Raw genomic sequence first — 25,455 nt, 5'->3', positions numbered from 1 at the left:
GTAAGTCAAGTCATAAAGTGATCCCTTCACAAAATTAAAAGACAGAGTGAGTAATATGTGCTTAGATCCAGACTATCCCAGGAAGAAGGAAGGATCAGTCATGATGTACCATTTAATGCATGCATGCATGCATCTCCTAGCCCTAATTCAACCCAGTCAGATGATTATAATCACCTGAAATATAAATCCTCTAGCCGTCCATAAAGTATTTCAATCATCTGCGTGCTATCAGAGACATAAATTGGTCACGAACATTTGACAACCCCCCCTGAGTCAAATATTGGCCCAGGAAATCCCATTAACAATGGGAAATATAGCATGGTACGTAAGGGCTGGCCCTGTTGCAAGCTGCAAGTCATGGTTCCAGCCAGTTCAAGTGGGTTGTGACATTACCTGAAACCACCAGCGTGACCGAAGGTTGACCAATACAGAAGCTGACAACTGCGGCGGATATGACTGAATACCCTTGCTAAGATCTTGTAACCATAACTCAGAAGGCCATCACAGAACTGAAGAACTATATAAAATACAGTGCAGAAAGAAGCTACAAACATGGCTCGCTCCAATGTGACACACAATAGAAACCAGCCTGAACAAACAAAGGAAAGAGTATTAATTAATACATAAAGGTCAGAAGCAAGAATAGATAAAAATAAGAAAACAGAACAAAGAATGTAATAAAGTACGAGCCAGTAGGGTGAAATTTTGTGTCCCATGCATCTCTCAAATAATATTTTTGCAGCATATGCACTATTAATTGCTGAGACAACTGTGTCCTGTACTTGAGAGATTTTTTAAACTATATAAATAAGCAAATAGTTGAAGAAAGATCAAAAGAATCAGAAACAATAGATGAAATGGACTTTACGAACAGAGTTGTGTGTCTATATAATATAGTCTTACCAAGTCAGGGAGTGGCTGCTTTTGATTTAGTTTGCTGATCCATTCAGGTCTCTCAAGGGGCAATTTCACTTCCTCCAGTGAACCACCAGAAGTCAGAGAGAAATGATGTGTGCCAAATGTGGGTGGGTCATAAATTATTACCTGGATCAATTAAAACAAAAGAGAATAGTTTAGTTTAAACAGAATAAACAAAGAAAATATAAAAGGAGAAGAAGGGCAACTCTGACTTACATACGTGAAGATCAGCGTTAGACACTATTTCCCCAGTCCAGTGTATGTGATGCAACTTAGGAATCCAGCGGATATTTTTACAATACAATCCATGAGAGTCGAAAGATAACTGAATCCAATTACCATGCCTAACAGAATTCTGCCTACAGTTTTCTAAGATTCCATCAAACTTGTGGCATTCACAGTGCCAGTTTCCAAACTTTTCTCCGCATAAATCTTGATTCTCCATTGTATATACTTTTCCGTAATCGGTGGGCTTTGTGTTATCCTCTGCATCTATTTGAACACTTCGCAGCGGCCCATTTAAGCAACAATTGGCAGTAGAGTGCCCTAAAATAGTAAATGTTGATTTGTCCTGTAGAAACAGAGGCATTTTTTGCATTTATCCGATGGAGAATCCCCTATTTCAGAAAAGCAAACGTGCAAAAAGTTAGCAATTGCAAGTAATTCTTAAAAATTAAAATCCCATTCCAATAGTAGGAGCACACAGACCAAGATACCAGTACTCATATTGAGAAGTTTAAGTTCACAAAAGAAGGAAATAAACAAATTTTTGAAGGCGATGAGAGATAGGTTAACAAAGTGACGAAATCAGATTTGAAATTATTATGGAACTCATTATAAAGAGATTCCAGAATAGTAAGACTCTGACAGCTCTCTGACCATGCCTCCCTTATTCCATGAAATAGTTCAAAGCAGGATGACAGTCATGACACCATAGAATAATGAGAAGAATCCCCATAAAATGAAGGATGCTTAGGGTGGCATGAGAGGGGGAGCAATGGCTTGGTGGATATTTAGTTGGTTATCTATGGTTCCATGCTTATATATATATATATATATATATATATATATATTTTGGAGGGGGGGGGGGGGAGGCAGTGGATTGTAAACACTCTAACAAGCTCAGACAGTAGTTCTTCAGAAGGGAAATATACACTGTGCTTGGTATTAATCATTAAGAAGGCAGATATTCGGATCTCATCTTCTGGATTTTGTGCAAATTGATGAGAACAGAGAAACCGTTAACACTACAGACCATATCAGGCTGTTGCAGGGGAATTTTTCTTTCGCTGACAGTCAAAGAACTTATTGATAGTGTAACAATAAAGCAATTAATGAACCAAAGATAAAGAAGGAGAAGAAGAAGAAGAAGGAGACAATGGGAGAGACTGCAAAGAGAAGTCGCAGACTTCCTTGGTTGTCTCTCCCCTTCCTTGGTTGTCTCTCCCCCTCTCAATTGTATTATTTAAAGAGAAAGGTTACATCACGTGGAAGAGAAACCTTCCTAAACCAAATTACATGGAAATAGAAACTTAGCTAAAATAGAAACCTAAGAGAAATAGAAAGTTTAGGAAATAGAAAGTTTAGAGAAATAGAAGGGGTAAAGTGTACATGACACAGTACATATGGGTCATGTACCCCCAACATGGTGACTTTAACACTCCCCCTCAAACTGGAGCATACAAATCACCCATGCCCAGCTTGAAAAAGCCATTGAGTAGGGCCAAACAAAGGCTTAGTAAAGACATCGCCAAGCTAACCAATGGAAGGAACAAAGGGAGTGACAATCAACTTCTTCAGAATAGCATCTTTGACAAAGTGACAGTCAACTTCAATATGCTTAGTTTGCTCATGGAAGACGAGATTACTTGCAATGTAGATAGCCGCTTGATTATCACAGAACATCTGCATGGGTTGAATGATTGGAAATCCTAACTCATGAAGAAAAGATTTCAGCCACATTAGTTCAGCTGCAGTTTGTGCCATGGCCCGATACTCTGCTTCTGCACTGGATCTAGCAACTGTAGTTTGTTTCTTACTACACTAAGTTATTAGATTTCCTCCCACAAAGGTACAATATCCTGTAGTGGAACGTCTGTCACCATCTGCACCTGCCCAGTCAACATCATAAAAGCCTATAATGCCAACATTCTGATGAGGACGATAGATGAGCCCCTTGCCTGGAGCTCCCTTCAAATACCGTAGGATACGACACACTGCCTCAAAATGAATTTTCTTGGGAGAGTGCATAAATTGGCTAACCACGCAAACAACAAAAGAAATATCTGGCCTAGTGACAGTGAGATAGATAACCTTTCCCACTAATCGCCTATACCGATGTTGGTCCTCAAAGTCTTCACTATCAGTAGAGCCAAATTTGTTATGCGGATCTATAGGAGTATCAACTGGTTTGGCTGCTAGTAGACCCGTATTAGACAAGATATTAAGAACATACTTCCTCATAGATAGGTTGATTCCTTGCTTATTTCGAAGAACCTCAATACCAAGAAAATACCGAAGAAAGCCCAAATCCTTCATTTGAAAATGCTGATGAAGATAGGGTTTCACCTCACTAATACTAGTAGCATCATTACCGGATATAATGATGTCATCCACATAAACAACAAGAACCACAACTTTGGAGTCTTGTCGGAAAACAAATACAGAGTGGTTTGAATAGCATTGTGAGAAACCACAACAAGTAACAACAGAGCTGAACTTATCGAACCAAGCACGTGGGGACTATTTCAGCCCATACATAGCCTTATGAAGTTTGCAAACCTTACTCGAAAGCTCCCCCTGAGCAACATACCCCAGAGGAGGGGTATGTTGCTCCATATAAACCTCTTCCTGAAGATCACCATATAAAAAGGCATTCTTAACATCCAACTGGTAGAGTGGCCAGTCAAGATTGACCGCCAAAGAAATGAGAACACGAACACAATTCAACTGGGCAACAGGTGAAAAAGTCTCAAAATAGTCCACACCATATGTTTGAGTATAGCCCTTAACAACCAACCGAGCCTTTAGGCGCTCAATCGAACCATCTAGGTTATATTTAGCGGTGTAAACCCAACGACAAAGCACAACATCCTTACCAAGAGGTAAATCTACCAGAGTTCATGTTGCACGTGATAACAAAGCATCCATCTCCGTATCCATAGCTACCTTCCACCCAGAATGAGATAAGTCCTCAAGATGGGACTTAGGAACAACATCAGCGGATAAGGAAGAGGTAAAGGAAAGGTAGTGGGAAGGGAGATGAGAAACGGAAACAAAACGAGCAAAAGGATAAGCAGGGACAGATTTTTAAGTATAAGAACGTATACCTTTCCGTTGGGCGATTGGCAAGTTAGGAGGATCTGCAGAACAAGGAGCCAGATCGGTAGTGGGCTGAAGAGGAACAACACTAGAGGAAAGCACAGTAGTTGGAAGTTGCTAGTGGTGCCTGCACTGGTACCCTTGCAGTGGAGGGGCAGATGTAATAGGAGTAGGAACTGGAAGACGTGGGGTAGGGGTAGGATCTGTAGGAAAAGTTAGAGGCAATGTAGAGGAAGAATACTATGTAGTACTTTTTAAAAAGGTAACATCAGCACTTACAAACTGCTGATTAGAAATAGGGTCATAACACCTATACCCCTTTTGAGTCCGAGAATAACCAAGAAAAATACATTTAGTGGCACGAGGAGATAGTTTGTCAATACCAGGATGTAAATTATGAACAAAGCAAACACAACCAAAAATACGAGGCGGAAGACTAAACAAGGGTGTGTTTGGATGTAAAACAGAAAAAGGGACCTGATTGTCCAAAACATGCAGTAAGGACTGCATCACACCAAAAAAATTTGGAACGTGCATGTGAAGCATAATGGACTTGGCAACTTCTAACAGATGTCTATTTTTCCTTTCGGCAACCCCATTTTGTTGGGGAGTATACGAACTCGTTTGATGAATCATGCCTTTGGATAAACAAAAGTCAGAGATGTCGTGTTGAGTAAACTGAAGGGCATTATCAGAACGAAAACCTTTAATAGAAGCATCAAACTGGGTTTTTATTTCATTATAAAAATTGTGAAACACTAAAAGAACTTGTGACCGATCTTTTAACAAATAGACCAATGTTAACCGAGAATGGTCATCAACAAAACTAACAAAATAAGAAAATCCTAACCTATTTCTGACACGACAAGGACCCCAAATTTAAGAATGGACCAACAAAAATAATGACGAGCTATGGGGAACACTACGAGCAGGAAACGAAGAGCGATGATGCTTCCCGAATTCACATGCTTCACACTCAATATGGGATAGAGAACGACAACTTGGAACCATCAACTGAATCTTGGATAAGGAGGGATGTCCAAGACAAAAATGCCACTGAAGAGGAGATACACTAGCAGAAGCAGCAACAACAGCAGCAGTAGAAGGACCAATGCCATCCAGATAGTATAGTCCAGACTATTCAAGCCCTCCACCAATCTTCCTCTTGGTCTGAAGGTCCTGAAAAACACAATAAGAAGGAAAGAAAGTAATGGAACAGTTAAGGAAATTGGTAAGTTGACTAACAGATAAAAGACTTAAAGGCATTTTAGGAACAAAAAGAACAGGAGAAAGGTTCATGGAGGAGGTGGGAGAGACCACCCCAAGACCTGTAACTTTAGTAGAAGATCCATTAGCAAGAACAACGGGGGAGGAAGTATTAAATTTAGAAATGGAAGAAAATAGGTCAGACTTACCAGTCATATGGCAGGAAGCACTAGAGTCAATAATCCATGGGGTGGAAGTTGAAGAAATAAAAGTGGATTTACTTGTGTGGGCTAAGGCAGCTGTAGAAGTGGAAGAAGATGTAGATTCAAGCTGTTGGAGACACTTGAGAATTTTGTTATAGTCATCACGTGAAACAGACCCAGTGGAGGAAACTCCTGATGTAGATGCATGGGTGGAGTCGCTCGTAATGATGTGATCAGCAGGAATGTCGGTGGTAGCAGTATTGACTAACTCGTTAGCCCACTCTGGTCGACCATGTTTTGCCCAACAAGTGTCAACAGTATGATTAGGCTTCCCACAATAAGTGCACTGGCGAGAGGATTTGTCAAAAAGTTGTCCACCCCTGTACCACGACTAGTAGGATCACGACCACGACCACGGTACTGACCACGGCCTCTACTAGAACCTCGACCGTGGGCAGCAGTGAATGCAGAACTGTCCTTAGCAAAAGTAGAAGAAGTGACCATGGAAGCTGTAGTAACTAAACGATGCAAGCGAGAGAAGACCTCGTTGAGAGAGGGCACCTTTTCTCCAGTAAGAAGCTGACTTTTGACAGCTTGATAATCAGGGTGAAGACCAGCCAAAAACTTGGCAACATGAAACTCAGCCCGTTGTTGCTTCAAGTGCTCCAGATTAGTAGTGAGAGGCTGATATACCTGGAGCTCTTCAAGGTATCCTTTATATGTACTGAAGTAGTCATTTAGAGATTTATCATCCTGGGATAAGTGGAACAGTTTCTCATAAAGTTCATAGGTGCAAGAAATATTTCTCTTAGGAGTAGCTTTCACGAAGATCTTCCCAAACACCTTTAGCAAGTGTGTGAAACATCACATTAGCAGCAATGGCAGGTTCAATACTGTTCCATAACTAGATTTTAATAGTAGAATTCTCACGCATCCAATCATCATGAGCAATAGCAGTAGTAGAATCTTTCGTATCAATGATAGGAGGGTCATCAGTAAGGTACTTGATCTTACCCTTGGCATGAATGTAAGTTTGGACAGAAGGTAGTTAGAGATACCATTCAACTTGATAGTAGTAATCTGAATATGTAACACATCAGTAGGAAGCTTAGACTCAGCCATAGAGGACCAGAACCATTAAAAGAGCTGTAGTAGGTAGTTAACAGTGGTTTTTTGAACAGCAGAATCTGTCAAAACCAGTAGTAGGCAGTAGAGACAGCAGGAGAGACAACAAAATATATCAAACACATGTATTAGCTTCTGCTGGTAGGGGTGTAATCTTTGGAATATAGAATTGGAGGTCAGAATGACCTGAAATAAGAACCGAAGGAGGTACTGTAGTAGGGAAGATAAACCCCAAATTATGAGCCTGATTGTGTAGGAGAACCAAGAGATATAAACCAAAAAATAGGTCTGGAAATTGACATAAAAACAGAGCATCCCCGAGAAGAAAGGAGAAACCAATTTCTAGGAAATAAAGCCACAAGTTGGGCCCCAGATTTGGATCGAAGGGACCTCTAGGTAGTAGGAAACAGCTCCAGGAAGATAAACCTCATCAGTTGGGAGGAAAAAAAATAGCTTGAACTTCAATATTCTGGAAGAAAATTCCCAGATTTAGTAACTATAGACATAATCTTCATAATTCTAACTTTAGTAGCTTGAAATCTTCATAAGCAGCAATGGTAGACAAGAAGAATCCCTAGTTTATGTGTACTATGAAGAACTAGGACATTAGCAGCAGGTAGGCAGCACAGGGAGTGCTGCAGACAATATTGATTCCTGTCTCTAAAGAGACTCTCAAAACCACATGAAAGGAGGACTAATCTCTGGTTTATTTACTGCTCTGATACTATATAACAATAAAGCAATTAATAAACCAGAGATAAAGAAGGAGAAGAAGAAGAAGAAGAGAAGGAGACGATGGGAGAGACTGCAAAGAGAAGTCGCAGACTTCCTTGGTTGTCTCTCCCTCTCTCAATTGTATTATTTAAAGAGAAAGATTACATCACATGGAAGAGAAACCTTCCTAAACCAAATTACACAGAAATAGAAACTTAGCTAAAATAGAAACCTAAGAGAAATAGAAGGTTAGAGAAATAAAATGTGTAAAGTGTACATGACACATATGTACCCCAAGGTACATATGGGTCATCTACGGTGACTTTAACAGATAGTATAGGGAAAAGGCCTTTTTGTATAATAAACAGGGGAATGAACCTGAATTTACACATTCTACCTGTTACAATGACAAAGAGAATTCTCTGCCTACCTAGGGCATTAAAAAATAGACTTTAAGCTCAACCCATCAAAACCAGCATACCCTTGTACCAACTCAGTTGAGTGAAAGAGAGAGAAGATTTTTGGCTTGTCAAGATGATAGAGGCCACCACTTTATTTAAAATCTAGGATTATTACAAATATGGAAGATTTACTCAGCACAATTAACATATGCAACATGTGCATAATGAATCTAGACACTTTGGTGTACCTAGTTACATTACACACTTCCACAATGGAACTAAAGAGAACCGAACCGAACCGGGTCAATCCCAAATCCTTCAACACTCCCCCTCAAGTTGATGCATGGATGTCACGCATGCCCAACTTGGAAACAATAGGATGGAAGGTCTTCACGGACAAGCCCTTAGTAAAGACATCTTCCAATTGGTTCTCTGTAGTAACAAAAGGAGGCATATCAGACTATATTCGATTTTCTCCTCGATAAAATGTCGATCAATTTCAACATGTTTGGTCCTGTCATGTTGAACCGGGTTATGGGCTATATTGATTGCAGCTTTGTTGTCGCAGTAGAGCCTTATACATCCCTCAGGAGCAATTTTTAGATCAATGAGAAGCATTTTCAGCCAAATAAGTTCACATACTCCTTGAGCCATAGCCTTGCATTCAGCCTCGACACTAGATTTGGAAACTATGGACTGTTTTTTACTTCTCTAGGTGACTAGGTTTCCTCTAAGGAATGTGCGGTAGCCAAAGGTGGAGTGGCGGTCATCAATGGATCCAGCCTAATCAGCATTAGTAAAGGATTCTAACTTTAGACTTTCATTGTTTGAGAATAGAATACCCTTTCCAGGAGCTGACTTTAAGTACCGAAGAACTCTATATAGGCGGGTCGGCTGAATTCAATAATAGACGTCTGTTGGCATTCCAGCCTTCCTTCTCCTTTCAGGGCCTATCCGAAAGAGAATCCAGTACCTCTTGGTCATGAATATCTGAATAGAACGAATCGGCCCCCGTGGTTATCTTTGCTTCGGAATCATGTAGGAAACGACTAACAACTCCCACAGCATAGGCAATATCTGACCTAGTGTGAGACAAATATATACGTCTTCTAATAAGATGTTGATATCGATCTTTATCCACAGAATCAACACCGGTGCTTCTGAGTTGGTGGTTAACTTCAATGGGAGAATCAACAGGTTTATGACCAAGCATCCCAATTTCTTCAAGAAGATCTAGAATGCACTTTCTTTGGGAGATGAAGATCCCTTTACTGGATTTGGCTATTTCAATTCCCAAGAAGTACTTGAGATGTCCTAGGTCTTTAGTTTCGAACTCGGTTCCCATTCGAGTCTTGAGAAGAGAGATTTCTTCCTCATCATCTCCAGTGATCACTATATCATTCACATAAACAATAAGTGTCATGACCTTGCCAATTTTGTGTTTGATAAACAGGGTATGATCAACATTACTTTGTTTAAAGCCAAACTTTTGCATAGCCTTCTAAAATCTGACAAACCAGGCATGAGGGGACTGTTTCAACTCATAGAGTGATTTCCGGACACTACACACTTTGCCAGCTTTAGCAGATGTTTCAAAGCCAAGAGGAATGTCCATGTAGACTTCTTCTTCAAGATCACCATTAAGGAAAACATTCTTCACAACCAACTACTGAAGATCCCATCCCATGTTTACAACAAGGCTCGAACAGAGTTCATTTTTGCCAATGGGGAAAATGTTTTTTGATAATCGATGCCATATGCTTGAGTGAATCCCTTGGCAACCAGTCTGGTCTTATAGCGAACAATGGTTCCATCTGCATTCTACTTTATTGTGAATACCCACTTGCATCTAGCTGTCTTCTTTCTGTTAGAACAAGGTAAAAGCTCCCAAGTATAATTTTTCTTCAAGGCCTGCATTTCCTCAACCATGGTATTCTTCCATTTTGGGTCTATAATAGCTTCCTTCTAACCCTATGGAAAAGACACAGAAGACAGAGAAGAAACAAAGGCACGGTAGGAGAGGAACAAGGGCTCATAAGAGATAAAGTTAGAAATAGGGTGTTTGGTGCAAGCCCATACTCCATTTCTAAGAGCAATAGGGCGATCATTAGGAATCCGGAGGAGATTCATTACCTATTGCTTAGATCAGTAGAACCCGCTCAGGGGGCATAGATGAACATGGTATGTTTGGGATAGTCTTTTTCTTTTGCCAATAATAGGTGATGAGATCCTTTTATTTAGTGGCGGCATCAATTTCATCCACATGCTCCCCTTGAAGACGAACAGTATCAATGACAAAAGGAGATGAAGGATTCTCTTCTTCTAGAGTCTCCCCCTAAAGAGAAGACTAGTAATAAGGTTCATCCTCATGAAAAGTCACATCCATCATAATAAACAGGTTTCGAGAGGGGGGCTGATAACACTTATAACCTTTCTGGGAAGCAAAATATCCAAGAAAGATACATTTGAATGCCTGTAGTCAAGTTTCGACCGAGAGGGGTATGAGTTGTGAGCAAAGCAGCCATAACCAAATATACGAGGATGAAGATGAGAAGCAATAGTAAGATCAAGAAGCTGGCTGACTGGTGTCTTGAAATCGAGGGCATCGAAAGAAACTCGATTGATAAGAAAAGCAATAGTTAGCACAACATCACCCCAATAGTACTTAGAAACCTGGGTGGTAAACATCACAGACCAAGTGACCTCCAGAAGATGGCAGTTCTTTCGTTCTAGGATACCATTTTGCTCAAGGCTGCGGACACATGAGGTCTGAGAAAAGATTCCATGTGTATCAAGATATTAAAGAAATGAACCGTTAATGTATTTTGTTCCATTGTCGTTGTAGAGAACCTTAACCTGGGCATTGAACTGGGTTTGGATCATTCTATGAAAGGACTGGAAACAGGAGAAAGCTTTAGATTTGGACCAAAGAAGATATACCCAGGTTAGTCAGGTACAATTGTCAATAAAAGTTATAAACCATCAAAAGCCACCCCGAGCAACTGTACGAGAAGGACTAAACAAGTCAGAGTGAATGACAGAAAAAGAAATCAAATTTTATTATTATTAGAAAAATATGAGGACCGGTTGTGCTTAGCAAGTTCACAGATATCACAATTAAAATGGTTCAAATTACATTGTTTCACTAGAGAAGGAAACAAACAATGCAAAATATAAAAGAGAGGATGACCAAGACGACGATGCCAATGATGGAGTTGTCGGAGAGCACTATCTACTCAAGTAATATGAGCTAAAACTGGAGAGGGAGCAGCAGTAAGACCTGGATCCAAGTAATAAAGATCATCCCGTATTCTACCATATCCAATCGTTGCCCCGTTGCTAGGTCCTGAACAACACAGTGAGAAAAAAAGAAGTGAACATAACAATCAAGATCAGTGGTAAGACGATGAATGGAGCAAGTTGACACAGAGATTGGGAACATGCAAGACAGAAGATAAAGAAATAGTGAGAGAACAAGAGATAGACCTTTTACCAGAAACAGCAGAAAGAGAACCATCAGCAACTCGGACCTTATCCTTGCCCAAACAAGGGTTATAAGAGGCAAACAAGTCTAAGGAGTTGGTCATATGATCCGAGGCTCTAGCACCAATTAGCCACGAAGAATCAGTATGAGAGGACGCAAGAAAAATACTTGACTGGGCTAAATGAGAAGCAGGTGAGGTAGAGGAAGCCATGGTAGAAGAGGCAGAACCAAGCTAAGTCACCATACGTTGGAGCTGAGTCACAAGTTGTTCTTCAGACATAGTTGGAGTACCAGCAATGACCTCTGTAGTCTCAGTTAAGTAAGCCTAAGGACGAGTAGAACCAGATTTGCCTCCCTTCCCGTCCCCTTAGGACGGCCATATAATTCTAGAAAGTCTCCCTACTGTGACATGAGCAGCCACAATTGACACATTTTACTGGATTACAAGAAGCACCAACCTTGCTGACTGAACCAGCACCGTCCATAGGTAAAGAGATCTATGGTCTAGTAACAAGAGCAAACTGAGGAGGGATAGTATGACGCATCATGACAGAACGGCGATGATCCTCATGCTGAATCATATTATAGGCTTCATGTAATGTGGGGAATGTGTTCCAGTTTAAAACCTAAATGCGTATCTGATCATACTCAGGATTAAGTCCAGTGAGGAAAGCATACACTCTTTCCATTTCACGTTCCTTTACAAAAGTGGCTACATCAATGGTGCTTGCCATGGTAACAGGATGATAGAAATCCAATTGTTGCCAAAATGTCGTAAGGGCAGAGTAATAGGCAAATACAGAAAGGTCCTTTTGTCTAGTTTTTTAGCCTAACGACAAATTTCATAAATTTGGACATTGTTGTTGGCTTGACCATAAGTGTGTTCCACAACATCCCATAACTCCTTGGCTGAATTAAGGAGGACAAAACTGGAACTAATGGAGAGCTTCATGGAGTTCAACAAGAATGACATGATCAGTGCATCATTAGCTAACCAGTTATCCATAGCTAGAGTTTCAGTGGGCATAGGTGTGTCACTAGTAATATATCCCAAAAGATGATTACCACAAATAGTAAGGAGGCAGGCAAAAGACCATGCAAGGTAATTTGAACCATTGAACTTAGTGGGTCCAGGTTGGAGAGAGTGATAATGGTGAGAAGCAATAGGACGACTCAGGTTGCCGCTCCCAGTACCAACGGATGTGTTAGAACCCTCCATTAAAAACCGAACAAATGCACTAGAGTTTGGAAAGAAGCTGCTACTCACAAGATTGGGAGAGCTAAAGAATCATATAGAGGACAGAACCACCTTAAAGAAACATCAAAGAGAAAAAAGCAGCTGGAAAGCCAAACATAGAGCTGGTAGAAGCAGCCAGGGGCCAAGGAGTCACGGGCAGGGGCTGGAAGGCTTGGCGCAAGCAAGCAGGGCCACTGGCGGGGCTTAAAGGCTTGGTACAAGCAGGCAGGGCCACCGACAAGGGCTGGAGTCACATCGACAGGGGCTGGAAGGCATGGCACAAGTAGGTAGGGCCACTGGTAGTGGCCTGATGAGGGCCGACAGGCAGCGACAGTGGGATGCCAATGTGATCGGCGCAAAAAAGGTGCCCTAAAGGAGGGTAAAAAGGGCCACGTGGGTAACAACGACGGCACATGGTAGGGCGGCAGTAATAGGTAGCATAGTGGTGGTTAGTGGTCAGCATGGTTAGCATGGTGAGACATGCATTAACACATGTTCAGTCAACCATGCTGAACCAAAAGGTTGAAGCATCGGTGGTGATAGCGGCAGCGGCGGCTGTGGTAGTGGGGTTGGCAGACTCTAAAAAAAACCCTAAGGGGATTGCGCTCTGATACCAAGTTGAGAGAGAGAGAGAAGATTTTGGCTTGTCAAGATGACAGAGGCCACTACTTTTTTTATAATCTAGGATTATTACAAATATGGAAGATTTACTCGGCACAATTAACATGTGCATAATGAATCTAGATACTCTAGTGTACCTAGTTACATTACACACTTCAACCAGGAAACTAGAGAGAATCGAACCAAACCGAATCAGGTCAATCCCAAATCCTTCAACAAACTCCTTGGGGTCAGATAAGAAAATCTCATTTAGCCATTCCATTATGTGGATTTATTACTATCCTTTTACTTAACCTTGAGAGATTTTCTTCAATCAATCAAATAAACAATGGAATAGAAACTTTGTTTCACAATCCAGGTTCATGTGCAAACTACACATCAAATTGATCTGCACTTTTAGTGATAATCCAGCTAAACCTTCATTGTTAAAACTACTGGAGTTCATTTGTTCTTTGTGGCTCACCATTTTGATCAGCTTATATTAACAATCAATATGTATTAGAATGGATTACTCCTCCAGCGATGGAAACTTTGCACTGAATTAATCTGATAAGAAGGGGGGCTACAACTTGCAACCACTTTGAAGATCTCTTTTAGAGGCAACCAAGGTCCTGCAACACTCTTGCAAATGACTAAACATAGAAAATAACCAAGCAGGTAGGTAAGTACTAGGGCCATTCAATAATGTAATAGTGCCTCTATTTTGAATCTTTTCATTTATATGTTTGTATCCCTATGTCAATGGTTTGGCTTTTTTCTATCTAATAAATTACAACAACAACTCAACCTTATCCCAATTACAGTTGGATTACAACAAAGGTCAGCCATAAGACCGTATTTGATTGCGCTTATCATGGATGATTTAACTAGAGACATACAAGATGAAGTTCCTTCATGTATGCTTTTTGCTAATGATATTGTTATGGTGGATGAGACAAAGGTAATGATTAACGCCAAGTTGGAGTTATGGAGATCTAACTTGGAATCAAAATGCCTTAAGATAAGTAAAACAAAGACGGAGTATATAGTGTGTAACTTTAGCCACACTAGAACGGTAAATGAGGTGGTGAATATTGCTGAGAAGGAGATCCCATAACATGGGATCTTTTTCAAATATTTGGGCTCAATTGTATATAAAGAAGGTGATATAGAGGATGATATTGCCCAAATGATTAAAGTAGGATGGATGAAGTGGAGAGATGTGTCTGGAATGCTATGTGATCAGCGTATTCTGTTAAAGCTAAAAAGAAAATTTTATCGGACTGTCATATGATTGGCTATGATGAATGGTGCAGAATGATGGACAGTTAAGAAGCACCCTAAGTGTTTTGGAGATGAGGATGTTGAGATGGATGTGTGGCAAAAATAGGAAGGATAAAATAAGGAATTATCATATTAGAGCTGATTTGGGAGTTGCCCCAATTTAAGAAAAGCTTTGAGAGAGTTGTCTGAGGTGGCATGGTCATGTTCAACGGAAGCCTTTGGATGCTACAGTTCAATGGAGTGAATTGATTTAGATTGAAAGTATTTAAAGAGCTAGGGGCAGGCCTAAAATGACCCTGGAAGAAATGATGAGAAAAGACATTTACAGCTTAGGTCTTGTTTCAAATATGACCTTGAATAGAGCTATTTGGAGGGCAAAGATCCATGTAGCTGATCCCATTTAGTTAGAATAATGCTGAGTTGTGTCATTATTGCTGTTATGTTCTTTTCTTTCTTCTTTTATTAATTTTTTGTCATTGCATGGTTCCATGTAGCTGACCCCATTTAGTTGGGATAAGACTGAGTTATTGTTTTCGATCTAATAAATTAAGTTGTTGAAAATAAACAAGGAACTATGCCTTCTATTCTAGATTTTGTCATTATCCCCTCCTTAAATGTCTAGAGTAGAAAGTAGAAGAACCACCATTAGGCCCAAAAATGTTGTCCTTAACTCCTTATAGGTAGGCTTGCAAAAGCCCTAATATCTAAGTTGGAGAAAAACTTTGGACTAAACTAAACTGAAAACATTATGGATTTTTTTTCTTGGTTATTAGAAACAACTACTCAGCAAAGACATCTATCAACAATATTTGACAGAAGTTATGGCCATAAATAGATAGGAATAGCAGCTGAGTGACTCACAACAAGTAATTGAGATAATACTATATACTTTTGATTTGAACTTTTTATGAAGGCATTGGACCTAAGCCTTGATGCCTCTGGTTTTTATGTCACAGTGACCTGTACTTCCACATTCCAAATAAGAGTTATGGATTAGAACCAAGAAAGAGATACTCGACCACACAGAATCCAGTGTGAGGTACTAGACCAGCACAGAACTCACCACAGTTGCTGATGCAAAGTATGTCCTGATAGATTCTTAGCATTAGATTTATCAAAATGCTCAATTTTAGTGCGGTTGTATGTATTGGATTATTGCAATATCAGTTTGAGTATGTTTTGAATAAGATAGGTTAAGTTTCATGGGTCCTAGGAAAGCTGTCTAGCTTCCTTACAAATATTAGTTGTTTCTTTCAATACAGATTGGTGTTAATGAGCTTCTTCAGTTCAAGGCGTTGATATATGTAGGCAAATAATCAATCAGAATAAGATAAGATTTTGGGTACAGAAATTTTTTTGAGAAGTCAAACAAAACACAAAAAGAGTTCTCAAAGTAAAAAAGGATAAACATAGAATAGTGAAGTTACGAATGTGTCACAGACTTGGGATTACGCTTGTAGATATATGTAGATGTCTACTCTTACAATATGAATGAAGCAATTGCATGTAGAGGAGAAATGATGACATCAAAAACAATCACAAGACCCGGAATATTATCCTGGAAATACTATAGACCAATAAAGAAATAACTAACAATTATACTTCTAACAACTAGTATCTGAAAGCTACCAGGATTGGGCCATTGGACACGAATAAATATAGAAAATTTATTATATTCATCACATTAATTAACCACAATTGAGGACATCCTGTTCCTTCTTTTAGTCTTCAACTATGATATCTACTACATCTAAGTAGGGGTGAGGCTGCGTACATTATGACCCTTTTTCAACATAAAAATTTTACCAACAAAATAAAATGGCATTAAATATTTTGAACTAACTACATTTCAGCAATTATTATGGCTTGACATATATTATTTTTGCCATTAACTGTGGGCATACGTATCCAATTTCTTCAGATTCTTTTCCAATGTGAAGAGCAGAAGCACCCATAGTTGAATTAACGTCCCTGAGTTTTACCCTTTGCTAAACCAGGTTAACTATCTCGGACTCATGAAGATGTCAAGCTGATACTTTACTAAAGCCATAACAAAAAGGCATTGGAGAAACGTGGAATTGAACTCAATTCACACATCAAAACAATGGAGAGAATAACATAAGCAGATAAATTCGAATATGGGTTTTGTACCTGAAGACCCGATTGAGGGAAAGAGACTGGAATCTCATCTGGGGAAGATGCAATGGCTACAACAATGTTGAGAGAAGAGTGGGAAGAATGGACGAACCACCCGAACAAGATGGCGGGATCTGGGTTAGAAGATGAGAGCTGCTTTGGCCACCAAATCCTACATTGCCTTCTCATCTTCATCTTACAACCATTGGCGGTGGCTTCTTCCGCATTCGAATCTTGAACTGGGGGAATTTCGTAAACAAAAATTTCTTTGCGGAGCTTTGTGGTCTTCGGAACGATTGTCTAAGCCTGAGTCATCGTCTTTGCAGATCCCATGCCCAAATGGTACATCATCCTCCTCTTCAGAATGATGTGGAGCTCCGGCGATCCTACGGTTTACTCTTTTGTTACTTTCTCTGCTTGGGTTTCACACTTTCACAAAGGTTCTAAAACTCGGGTTTGAACTAGGTTTCGATCAGCCAGAAAATGGATTCTGTCTCGGTTTCGACCATATCTTGAAACCTAGGACTTTCTCCATGCTAACTCGAACATTGGTTTCATGCCCCGAAAGTTGTTTTTTTACCGTGATTCTTGTTGTGCTGCCTTTTTTTGACATTTTAAACTCAATCCATGCACTAGTTTCACATAGAGAACACTAAAAATATTACTTGTGATTTTGATCCAAGTTTGATACTGTATATTGTTCTTGGACATGATATCAAATAAAGTTTGACCAGAACATAAGTCCTTCAATATAAATGAGATTTAAGCAATCTTGGGTTTGTTGGAAAGCTTTGTTTTGATAGCTTTCCAATAAGTCCAAGATTGCTTAAATCTAATTTATATTGAAGGAGTTATGTATCGGTCAAACTTAATTTGGTGTGTGTGAATGTTGTCAAAATCGTTCTGAATGAAAATATTTTTTTGGACATCAAAACAAATGAATATTTTACCGCACTTTTGGTTTTAGTAATGTTTTACCATATTAAGATTTATGGAATTTTTAGATTTGAGAAAAACTCCAGCATTAGAAAGTTGAAAATTGCACCTGTCGAAAATCCAATTTTTGTTCTTGAATTGGGGGATTGACTTTTTTTCCTTTTGGAATTTTATTGTTTAACTATTTTTATTGGATTCAAATAGGGGGTATTTGCTTATTCATGAATATCTTAAGTAAATGAATTTACTTAAATGATATTAGACATAACTAAGTGTCTGTCTTGGTTTCTGGCCTGGTTTCTGGCATAAATACCTATCTATCCTAGTTTCAAGCCAAGTTTCCCCTAGTTTCGATGGGCATATTTGTCGAAACCACCGAAATATGGTCAAAACCAGTCGAAACCATCGAAACCCGGTTGAATATAGGGATTTTTTAAAATCCCCTTTCAACTCGTCTCGGAAACTTGGGAAACCGAGTTAACTCGATGGTTTCGACAAGTTTTGGTCGAGCTTTTGTTCCATGCTTTCACCTTACTTTTCTCATATTTTGGGCATCAAATATGAGTCCTCTTTTCTTTTGTTTTGTTGTTTCAGTCGGAATCTATCGGCTTGATTAACAATTGGTGAAGTCTGTGTGTGTATTTTTCTATCTTTTAATAATGTGTTCCCTGAGCCGCTGACGAGCATACATTCCCATTTTCTCTCTCTCTCTCTCTCTCTCTCTCTCTCTCTCTAGAGGGGACAGTTTTCCTTCAGCCACAGTGAAATTCAGATCATGATTTGAAAAAATCGGGAATCAAGAATCAGAACGATGAATTGATCGATTTGAATCAAAATCGATCGTAATCGATTCGATTCTAGCCAATCCGATATGACCGATTCATGCCCAAAAACCCTAGATTCCCTCTTTTTTTTTATCTGAGGGACAATTCTAGCCTTCTCCAGATCGAAATTGGCAAGGACCGATTCCAACTGTTAAAACCTTGGTTCAGATGGTGTTGAGAGGCTATCTGGATTCCGGAACAATAAAGGTGGTATTATGGATTTCATACTAATGAGAGGTAGACATTAATGACCCTAAAAACTTGTCCTTTTCCTACACTCATGGGCATCGAGCTCCTCTCCAGGGAGCCCAGCCGTTGGATGCCCCCCTGGGCACTGAGCTCCCTGGAGAGGAGCCAGATCCCACTCATGGTGCATGAAAACTCTCTCTCTCTCTCTTTTTTTTTTTTTTGTGAATTTCTATGAGCAAGTGGCATATCCTATGCTCCTCATGTAATTTTTTTATTAAATATTTCGATCGCATGATTTTTTACTAATTATTTTGAGAAAAGAAAGAAATAAATAGAAAAATCTTTGCGAGGAGACGAAGGCTACCACTTGTTCATAGAACCCTCCCCTTTTTAATTAAAAGGGTAATTTACAAAACACCCCCTGAAAAATGAAACGAATCTCAAGTCACCCCCTCTTATTTGAAAATACTCATCCGTCCTCCTTTACAGTAACGGTGTTTTGTTAAGTCAAACCAAAAAGTGAAAAGACAATTTTAACCTCAACCAAAATAAGATAAAAATGACAATTAAGGTACCCAATGTTTGTAGAAAATGCACTTTAGACACCCATAGCTTGTAAATTATATTTAGGATACCAATTTTGATATTTTCAATTATACCCTAAATCACCACCACCACTACAACCATCATTACCCCATCCACCACCACCACCTCCACCACTGTAACAACCCCGATCCAAGGACCAGGTGGGGCCCATGACACCAGAGTCCGACCAGGACCTGCACAGGAAAACATTTGATCAAGCATTCAATATAGTCAAGGTGCATAAAAGTAAAACAACAATAAGCGAAAGACAACTATCTTTAAACTTTAAAACATGGTACTGATGGCTCTAACGTCTACAATCCATATTCTCCAAAGAGAAGAACAGAACTTTAAAATGTTTACAATCATTCGAGTTCAAGACACTCCTTAAAAAAAAAAATTTCATATCCTTTAAGTCAAAAAGTTCTATCTATTTCAATTTAATAGACTCCAAAAATGATCTTCAGATCATCGGTCTTCATCTTGCTCGACAATAGCAATGCCTTTGGCCTTATTCATGGATGTCTCATCTGTAAAAAAGATAACCATTCGAGGAATGAGCTAACGCCTAGTAAGGAGTAACATTATAAAGAGAAAATTACTTGGACACCCCCTATACTATGGCCTAATTACTTATTCTCTCCAACGTTTGACACAATTACTTGAATACCCCCTGCAGTTTACCATTTCTTTGAAGTAGGTCAAGTCCGTTAGTTTAGTGATGATGTCATCGGTTAAATTTTTTGTAATGCCTAAACTACCCTTAAAGGTTACTGAAGTGATAAGTTTACCCCCTTCTTCTTCTTCTTCCTGCAACCAAAAAAAAAACTGGCAGCCATGGCTACTGTTTCAAAAACCATTAGGGCATCTTGCGAGCATACTGCGGCCAGGTAAAAAAGCTCTAACTTTTACCACAAACCCTTGCTGAAACATCATCTCCTATATGTAACCCTAACCTGGAACCTCCACCGCAAGCCACGACATTAACAACAAAGGTGGTGCCAACGACACAACAAATTGGGCCAGGAAGAAGAGTGCCAAAGGAGGGATAATCGGTTTTTGTCTGACGAATCGATCTCATCGTTGATCTCTTCCACTTCAGACTCCTCTTCCTCTAACGAATCTTTCGCCCTCTCTTTATTTTCTCCTTTTCCCATTACTACCTTCATTTTGAGTTTTCCAAGTTGCTTATGGCAGATGGGTACGTTTTGCATCTTCTGAAGTTTCAGAAGTAATTTATTGTAGGACACTGGGGCAGGGATAATGGGTTTTTATTCTATTGTTTTCTCTTTGGTGGGTAAGGGAAGTTTTGGTTTCTTGTGCTATAGGTGGGGTTGAGAATGGGAATTTTGTGGTAGATTTCAAAAGATAATTTGTGGGTTTGTGTCAATATTTTTATATTTTAGGGGATTTGTGGTGGTTTTGGACTTGAGATTGGTGGTTTTCAAGTCCAGTTTAGTGGTTTTGAGGAAAACTTGTAAGCAGTTCAGTTCAAATTCGAAAGTTCGCAGTAGTTTAGCTATTTGAGAGCGTCTCAGAAGTGGATCGAACACCTTTGGATGCGGTTATTTATTTCTTTGGCAGAGATTCCTACGTTTTTGTTGACTCTTTTTGGAGGATTAGGGTGGTTTTAGCCTGTCATTGGTGGCGTTACATTTGTAGTTTTTCCGTCAGAAACGTTATGGGCTTGTTTTAATTTTCGGAGATGAATTCGAATATGTAAAATTTTTTCAGAGTTTTTCGGTTCCTAGTTTGAAATCACAGTGAACTTGAAAGTTGAAACTCCTTTCAGAGAGGAAATCGCGAGCTGTTAATAAGACTATGAGGTTTCCCCAATCTAAGCTTTCCTGGGTTGTTTGCAGGAAGAAGAAGAAGAAGGAGAGTAATTTGGTCATTTTAATTTCATTCTTTTCTATCGAATAGGTGATAAGGGTAAAATGGACATTTCCATTTAAACACTAACATCAGACTAACACTATCAGGTTTCAGGGGTGTCAAGTAATTGTTTGAAATGTAGGTAATCGTAAACACAATGGCTATAGTACAGGGGGTGTCCAAATAATTTTCTCCATTATAAATCATGCTCACAGTATAATAATCAATACAATTTCATTTTTAATTCATAAGCATGACATTGTTTCATATCATTTGAGACATAATTAGTCAATCAATCAATTACTATAATTCAGTCAATCATTTTGTCATTCGGTAGTATTTCATTTAACTATATCATTTCTCCTTTCATCATTTCATTTCATTTCAGTCTTTTCATTTATGTCTTCCATAAGTTTGAAGGCTTTTAGGCATACCACAAAGGGTGGCTCCAGTCAAACCACTGAAGTGGTTTCCATCCTACCACCGAAGTGGCTCCAATCAAACCATTGGAGTGGTTTTATTCGTTTTTCATTCATTTTCCATCCTTCTTTATTCATTCACAGTCATTATTCGTAAGGTCATGTATCATTTGCGTTCCTATTTATAATTACTATAACAATCATCCATCAAGTGTATAAAAACATAATATGGCAAAATCATGAAATTCTATACTATATATCATTATCAACATTGCATATATATTTATTGTGAAGCCCACCTCTAAAATCAGGCCTAATTTGAGTTTTTGGAATGTCAGGTCCAATGGGTGCGAATTTAAATGCCATGACCGTCTCCGCATTGTGGGCATTGCCTGTCATTGAGACAAACCCATACCCCGTTGCACCGACTACCGAGGAACCATCTAACAAAGCCCTGTGGAATCTGAGGAGCCCAATGGCTCGTTACACATAGTTTTTGCCTGCGAGGAGTGTTTGATGGATCACTTGCAGTGTTTATTTGTGTCGGGTGTCGAATAATAGGTAACAATATATGTCTTGTATTTAAAATAAGTTTATTAATTTATGCTCATATCGACCGGCTGTGTATCGGTCTACCACCATGATTGGCTGTGCCGGCTCGATGCCCAGCCTTACCTTGCGGGCCCCATACATTCTAGTTCCATTGGAACCCCGTGCCGTATGCCCATGTGATATTTATTAATTAATGGAATTAAACATTTCAAATTACGGAATCAGCTTCCACTAGATTAGAATCACTTTGTAAAATTCATTTTAATAACTAACCTTAGGCCAAGGGCTTTAAATATAACACTAAGCTTTGAGAATTCATTCTCAGGCTTGATGTTAAAAAGGGTTTTGGAAGAAATTGAAGAAGGAGAAGCTTGGTTGGGATTGGGTCTTGTTGGCTCAAATCTTGGCATGCATGTTGAATCTCTTCCAAATCTCATGCTAATCCACCATTATGTAAGCTTGAATCTGATCATTCAGTTTAAATTATTCTTAGATTACTTCGTTTTAACTTGTATGCTGTTGTTCATGAGTTATTACAACTCAACTCACCAATTCCTCATAAATTCCTTCTATTCTTGTTGGGATTGTGAAATGCATATATGATCCCTTGATCATTGCAATCTAAGCAATTTGACCCATAATGGGTGTTCTTCCCTCCCCCTAAGCCTCCGGACTTGCTGCACCATGGTTGGGGCCAAAAACCCAGTCAAAGGAGCTAGTCGATTTTGGCTCTATTTCAGGGCCCGGACCTTCAAACGAGGTCGACCAGCCCAACCAAGGTTGAAGATCCGTCTCCCTCTGAGGAGTGTAATTTAGCCCAGTTTGGGCTGATTTTGTGCATAGGCCTTTTGGGACTTCCCCTGACCTTTTGTGACAGCTTCTAGGGCCTTGCATCTGTCTTGAAACCCCTTTCCGTGGAGTGGATCTCTCTGGGTTGTCAGGCTTTGATCAAGTAACCCAAGGTGAGTGGGGTTTTGGTGTTTCTCATGAATCTTATTTGATTTTCTTATATGCATAAACAATGCCATCAAATCCGAATTCCTTAACATGAGTTTAAATTCCATTTTTAGTCCCAATGATGTATGCTTAGGATTACATCTTATTAATATTGTTTCATGTATCTATAATATTACATTGCATATGATAGAATGCTGTTTTCTATGAGTTGATTCCAGTGATGATGAATGGTTATAAATTTCTGGACTATAAATGTTGATTTGAATTTGATATGCATAATGGTTGCTTCTATGGCCCTATGTTCTTGAGTGGACGTGTATATGGAACACGGTGCACTCTTGAACACAACATGTCATCATCTAGCACACTGGCTAGGATGAAAACCCCGAACTACAACCCTTACTAGTAGGGGTTTAGGTGCCGGGTAATCAGGTTCCTGACGCTTGGAGAAAGGGATCAACCCAGGGTCAGGTGTACTTGGTTATCGGGGTCTGCCCGAAAGTTTGGTATTGGGTACCAAGCGTGGAGGTGGGCTCCTCATGGTATTGGCTGAGGGAGTACGGTGACGATGACGAAGAAGTGACCCAAAGTACTCCTCGAGTCAATACTATAGTTCAAACCAATGACTTAGTCTGCTTGATAGGTGGATTAATAAAATGGGATTGTTGATTCATCATGAGTTTGAAAATTGTATTTAATAACATCTGTCGCATGCATCATTATATGTTTTGTGTCCCCCTCATTGGGCTCAGTGGAGCTCACACTTGTGGAAAACCCCTTTTTAGATGACTGTGCATGTGAGGGACTGTCGGTGTGTGAGCTCATGGATGACGACAGAGAGGACTTTGCAAAACAAGAGCTCGAGGAACATGCGTCTGTGACCAGTATGCTTACTCCTAGATTGGCCTGATGGATTAGGTCATTCTTTTTGTTAAATCCCTTTTGTGTATATATATAGAACTTTATATATGTAAATACATTCTCTTGGATGACTGTACATATGGGTTTTGGGGTACATAACTGACCGTACATATATAAGTTACCACATGGTCCTCAATGGATATCTTGTAATATTTAAACATATAGTTTCCTTTCCGCTGCTTAAATTCTCTGTTTTATTTTCTTGGTAATTATGCTGCACTAAGCTTCCTGGCTAGGTTGGGTGTGAGATTCGCATCAATTCATGCTACGCCTGGGCTGCCCAAAGCAGGGTGTGACAACTTGAGTCACTAAGTTCAGCACAGTCATATGTATTTAATAACATGTCGCATGCATCATTGTATGTTTTGTGTCCCCCTCATTGGGCTTAATGGAGGTCACACTCGTGGAAAACCCCTTTTTAGATGACTGTGCAGGTAACAGACGTGTGTGAGCTCATGGATGACGACAGTGAGGATTTTGCAGAACAAGAGCCCGAGGAACATGATGGTTCTTGCATCTGTGACCAGTGTGCTTACTCCTAGGCTAGCCTGATGGATTAGACCGTACTTTTGTTAAATCCCTTTTGTGTATATATATAGATCTTTATATATGTAAATACACTCTCTTGGATGACTGTAATGGGTTTTGGGGTACATAACTAACCGTACATATACAAGTTACCACATGGTCCTCAATGGACATCTTGTAAATATTTAAATATATAGTTTCCTTTCCGCTGCTTAAATCCTCTAGTTTATTAGCTTGGTAATTGTGCTGCACTGAGCTTCCTAGCTAGGTTGGATGCAAGATTCACATCGATTCATGCTACTCCTGGGCTGCCCAAGGCAGGATGTGACATTTATATAATCATTTACAGTGATAACCATCGATTAATAATGCTTCCTTATTAACACTTTTGCATTCCGATCGTCCAATTAAAGTTGACCTTCCAAGGGTCCTTGTTCTTCAAAGAAAACCTCAAAAACTTAGGGTTCTTAACTTGGATTCTCAAACAAACTCGAAATTTCTTCAATCTAAGATAGTTTCTAGTGGAAAGCATCAATTATAAAATTTTGTTATGTCATTGTTTTACCTACAGTGATATGAAAATACAAAAAACAACATTTACTTTGCCTAATATTGAACAAAATCAGTGGCTACTGAAAGCTAACATCCATGTATTTATTTCATAATAAGACCATACATCTTGAAACCTCTCCTAACATAGAGTTCCAAACATTTTAAAAACACCATTCTGACTAAAACATAATTGGAGTCATCAACTTGCAAAAATCATAAATCCTTTCTCCCGAATTCAAATGACTTCAATCTTTTTCAAGAATTTATAACACACTAAAGTTCATTCAATCTAAATATCATATCAAAATTCAAAGTATAAGTCCCTCTGACACATCTCTTATTCTCGAGTACAGAAAACTACCCTAACAGTGACCTGTCTGTGTGCACGAATTTATAAACATATCAAATGAAATTATTTCTTAATGAAATTTTAGGGGGATCAGGTTGACACATAGATATACTCCTAATAATTATTTAAGACCATGAAT

At 39.3% G+C, this 25,455-nt stretch overlaps 1 protein-coding gene across 3 annotated transcripts; it reads right to left on the bottom strand.

The window, feature by feature from the left end:
* Window positions 1–487: 487 nt before the first annotated feature.
* LOC122642372 lies at window positions 488–16,996 on the bottom strand. 3 transcript variants are annotated; one of them, XM_043835821.1, is made up of 5 exons: window positions 16,645–16,996; window positions 1,139–1,535; window positions 904–1,044; window positions 691–776; window positions 488–589 (listed from the first exon to the last, which is right to left on the bottom strand). In XM_043835821.1, exons 2-5 carry the CDS (start codon window positions 1,514–1,516, stop codon window positions 502–504), a joined length of 693 nt encoding a protein of 230 aa, XP_043691756.1. In that variant the 5' UTR covers window positions 1,517–1,535; window positions 16,645–16,996; the 3' UTR covers window positions 488–501. The 3 variants fall into 3 exon arrangements, with proteins under 3 accessions (XP_043691756.1, XP_043691754.1, XP_043691755.1); XM_043835819.1 differs by having other exon boundaries at window positions 1,139–1,489; XM_043835820.1 differs by having other exon boundaries at window positions 530–605; window positions 721–776; window positions 1,139–1,489.
* Between the last annotated feature and the right edge of the window lie 8,459 nt (window positions 16,997–25,455).

The sequence above is a fragment of the Telopea speciosissima genome, chromosome 10, assembly GCF_018873765.1.
Source record: "Telopea speciosissima isolate NSW1024214 ecotype Mountain lineage chromosome 10, Tspe_v1, whole genome shotgun sequence".
Lineage (NCBI taxonomy): Eukaryota > Viridiplantae > Streptophyta > Magnoliopsida > Proteales > Proteaceae > Telopea > Telopea speciosissima.
Note: the sequence above shows the minus strand (reverse complement) of the source record. Positions and strands in the feature narration are given on the sequence as shown.

Excerpts from the sequence above, each read along its gene's own strand:
- LOC122642372 (XM_043835819.1), bottom strand. The coding sequence starts at position 16,824 with ATGAAGATGAGAAGGCAATGTAGGATTTGGTGGCCAAAGCAGCTCTCA. Across the intron at positions 777-903 it reads AGCAGCCACTCCCTGACTTG|GACACAGTTGTCTCAGCAAT; the intron begins GTAAGACTATAT and ends TCTCAAGTACAG. Across the intron at positions 590-690 it reads CACAAAATTTCACCCTACTG|GCTGGTTTCTATTGTGTGTC; the intron begins GCTCGTACTTTA and ends TTGTTTGTTCAG.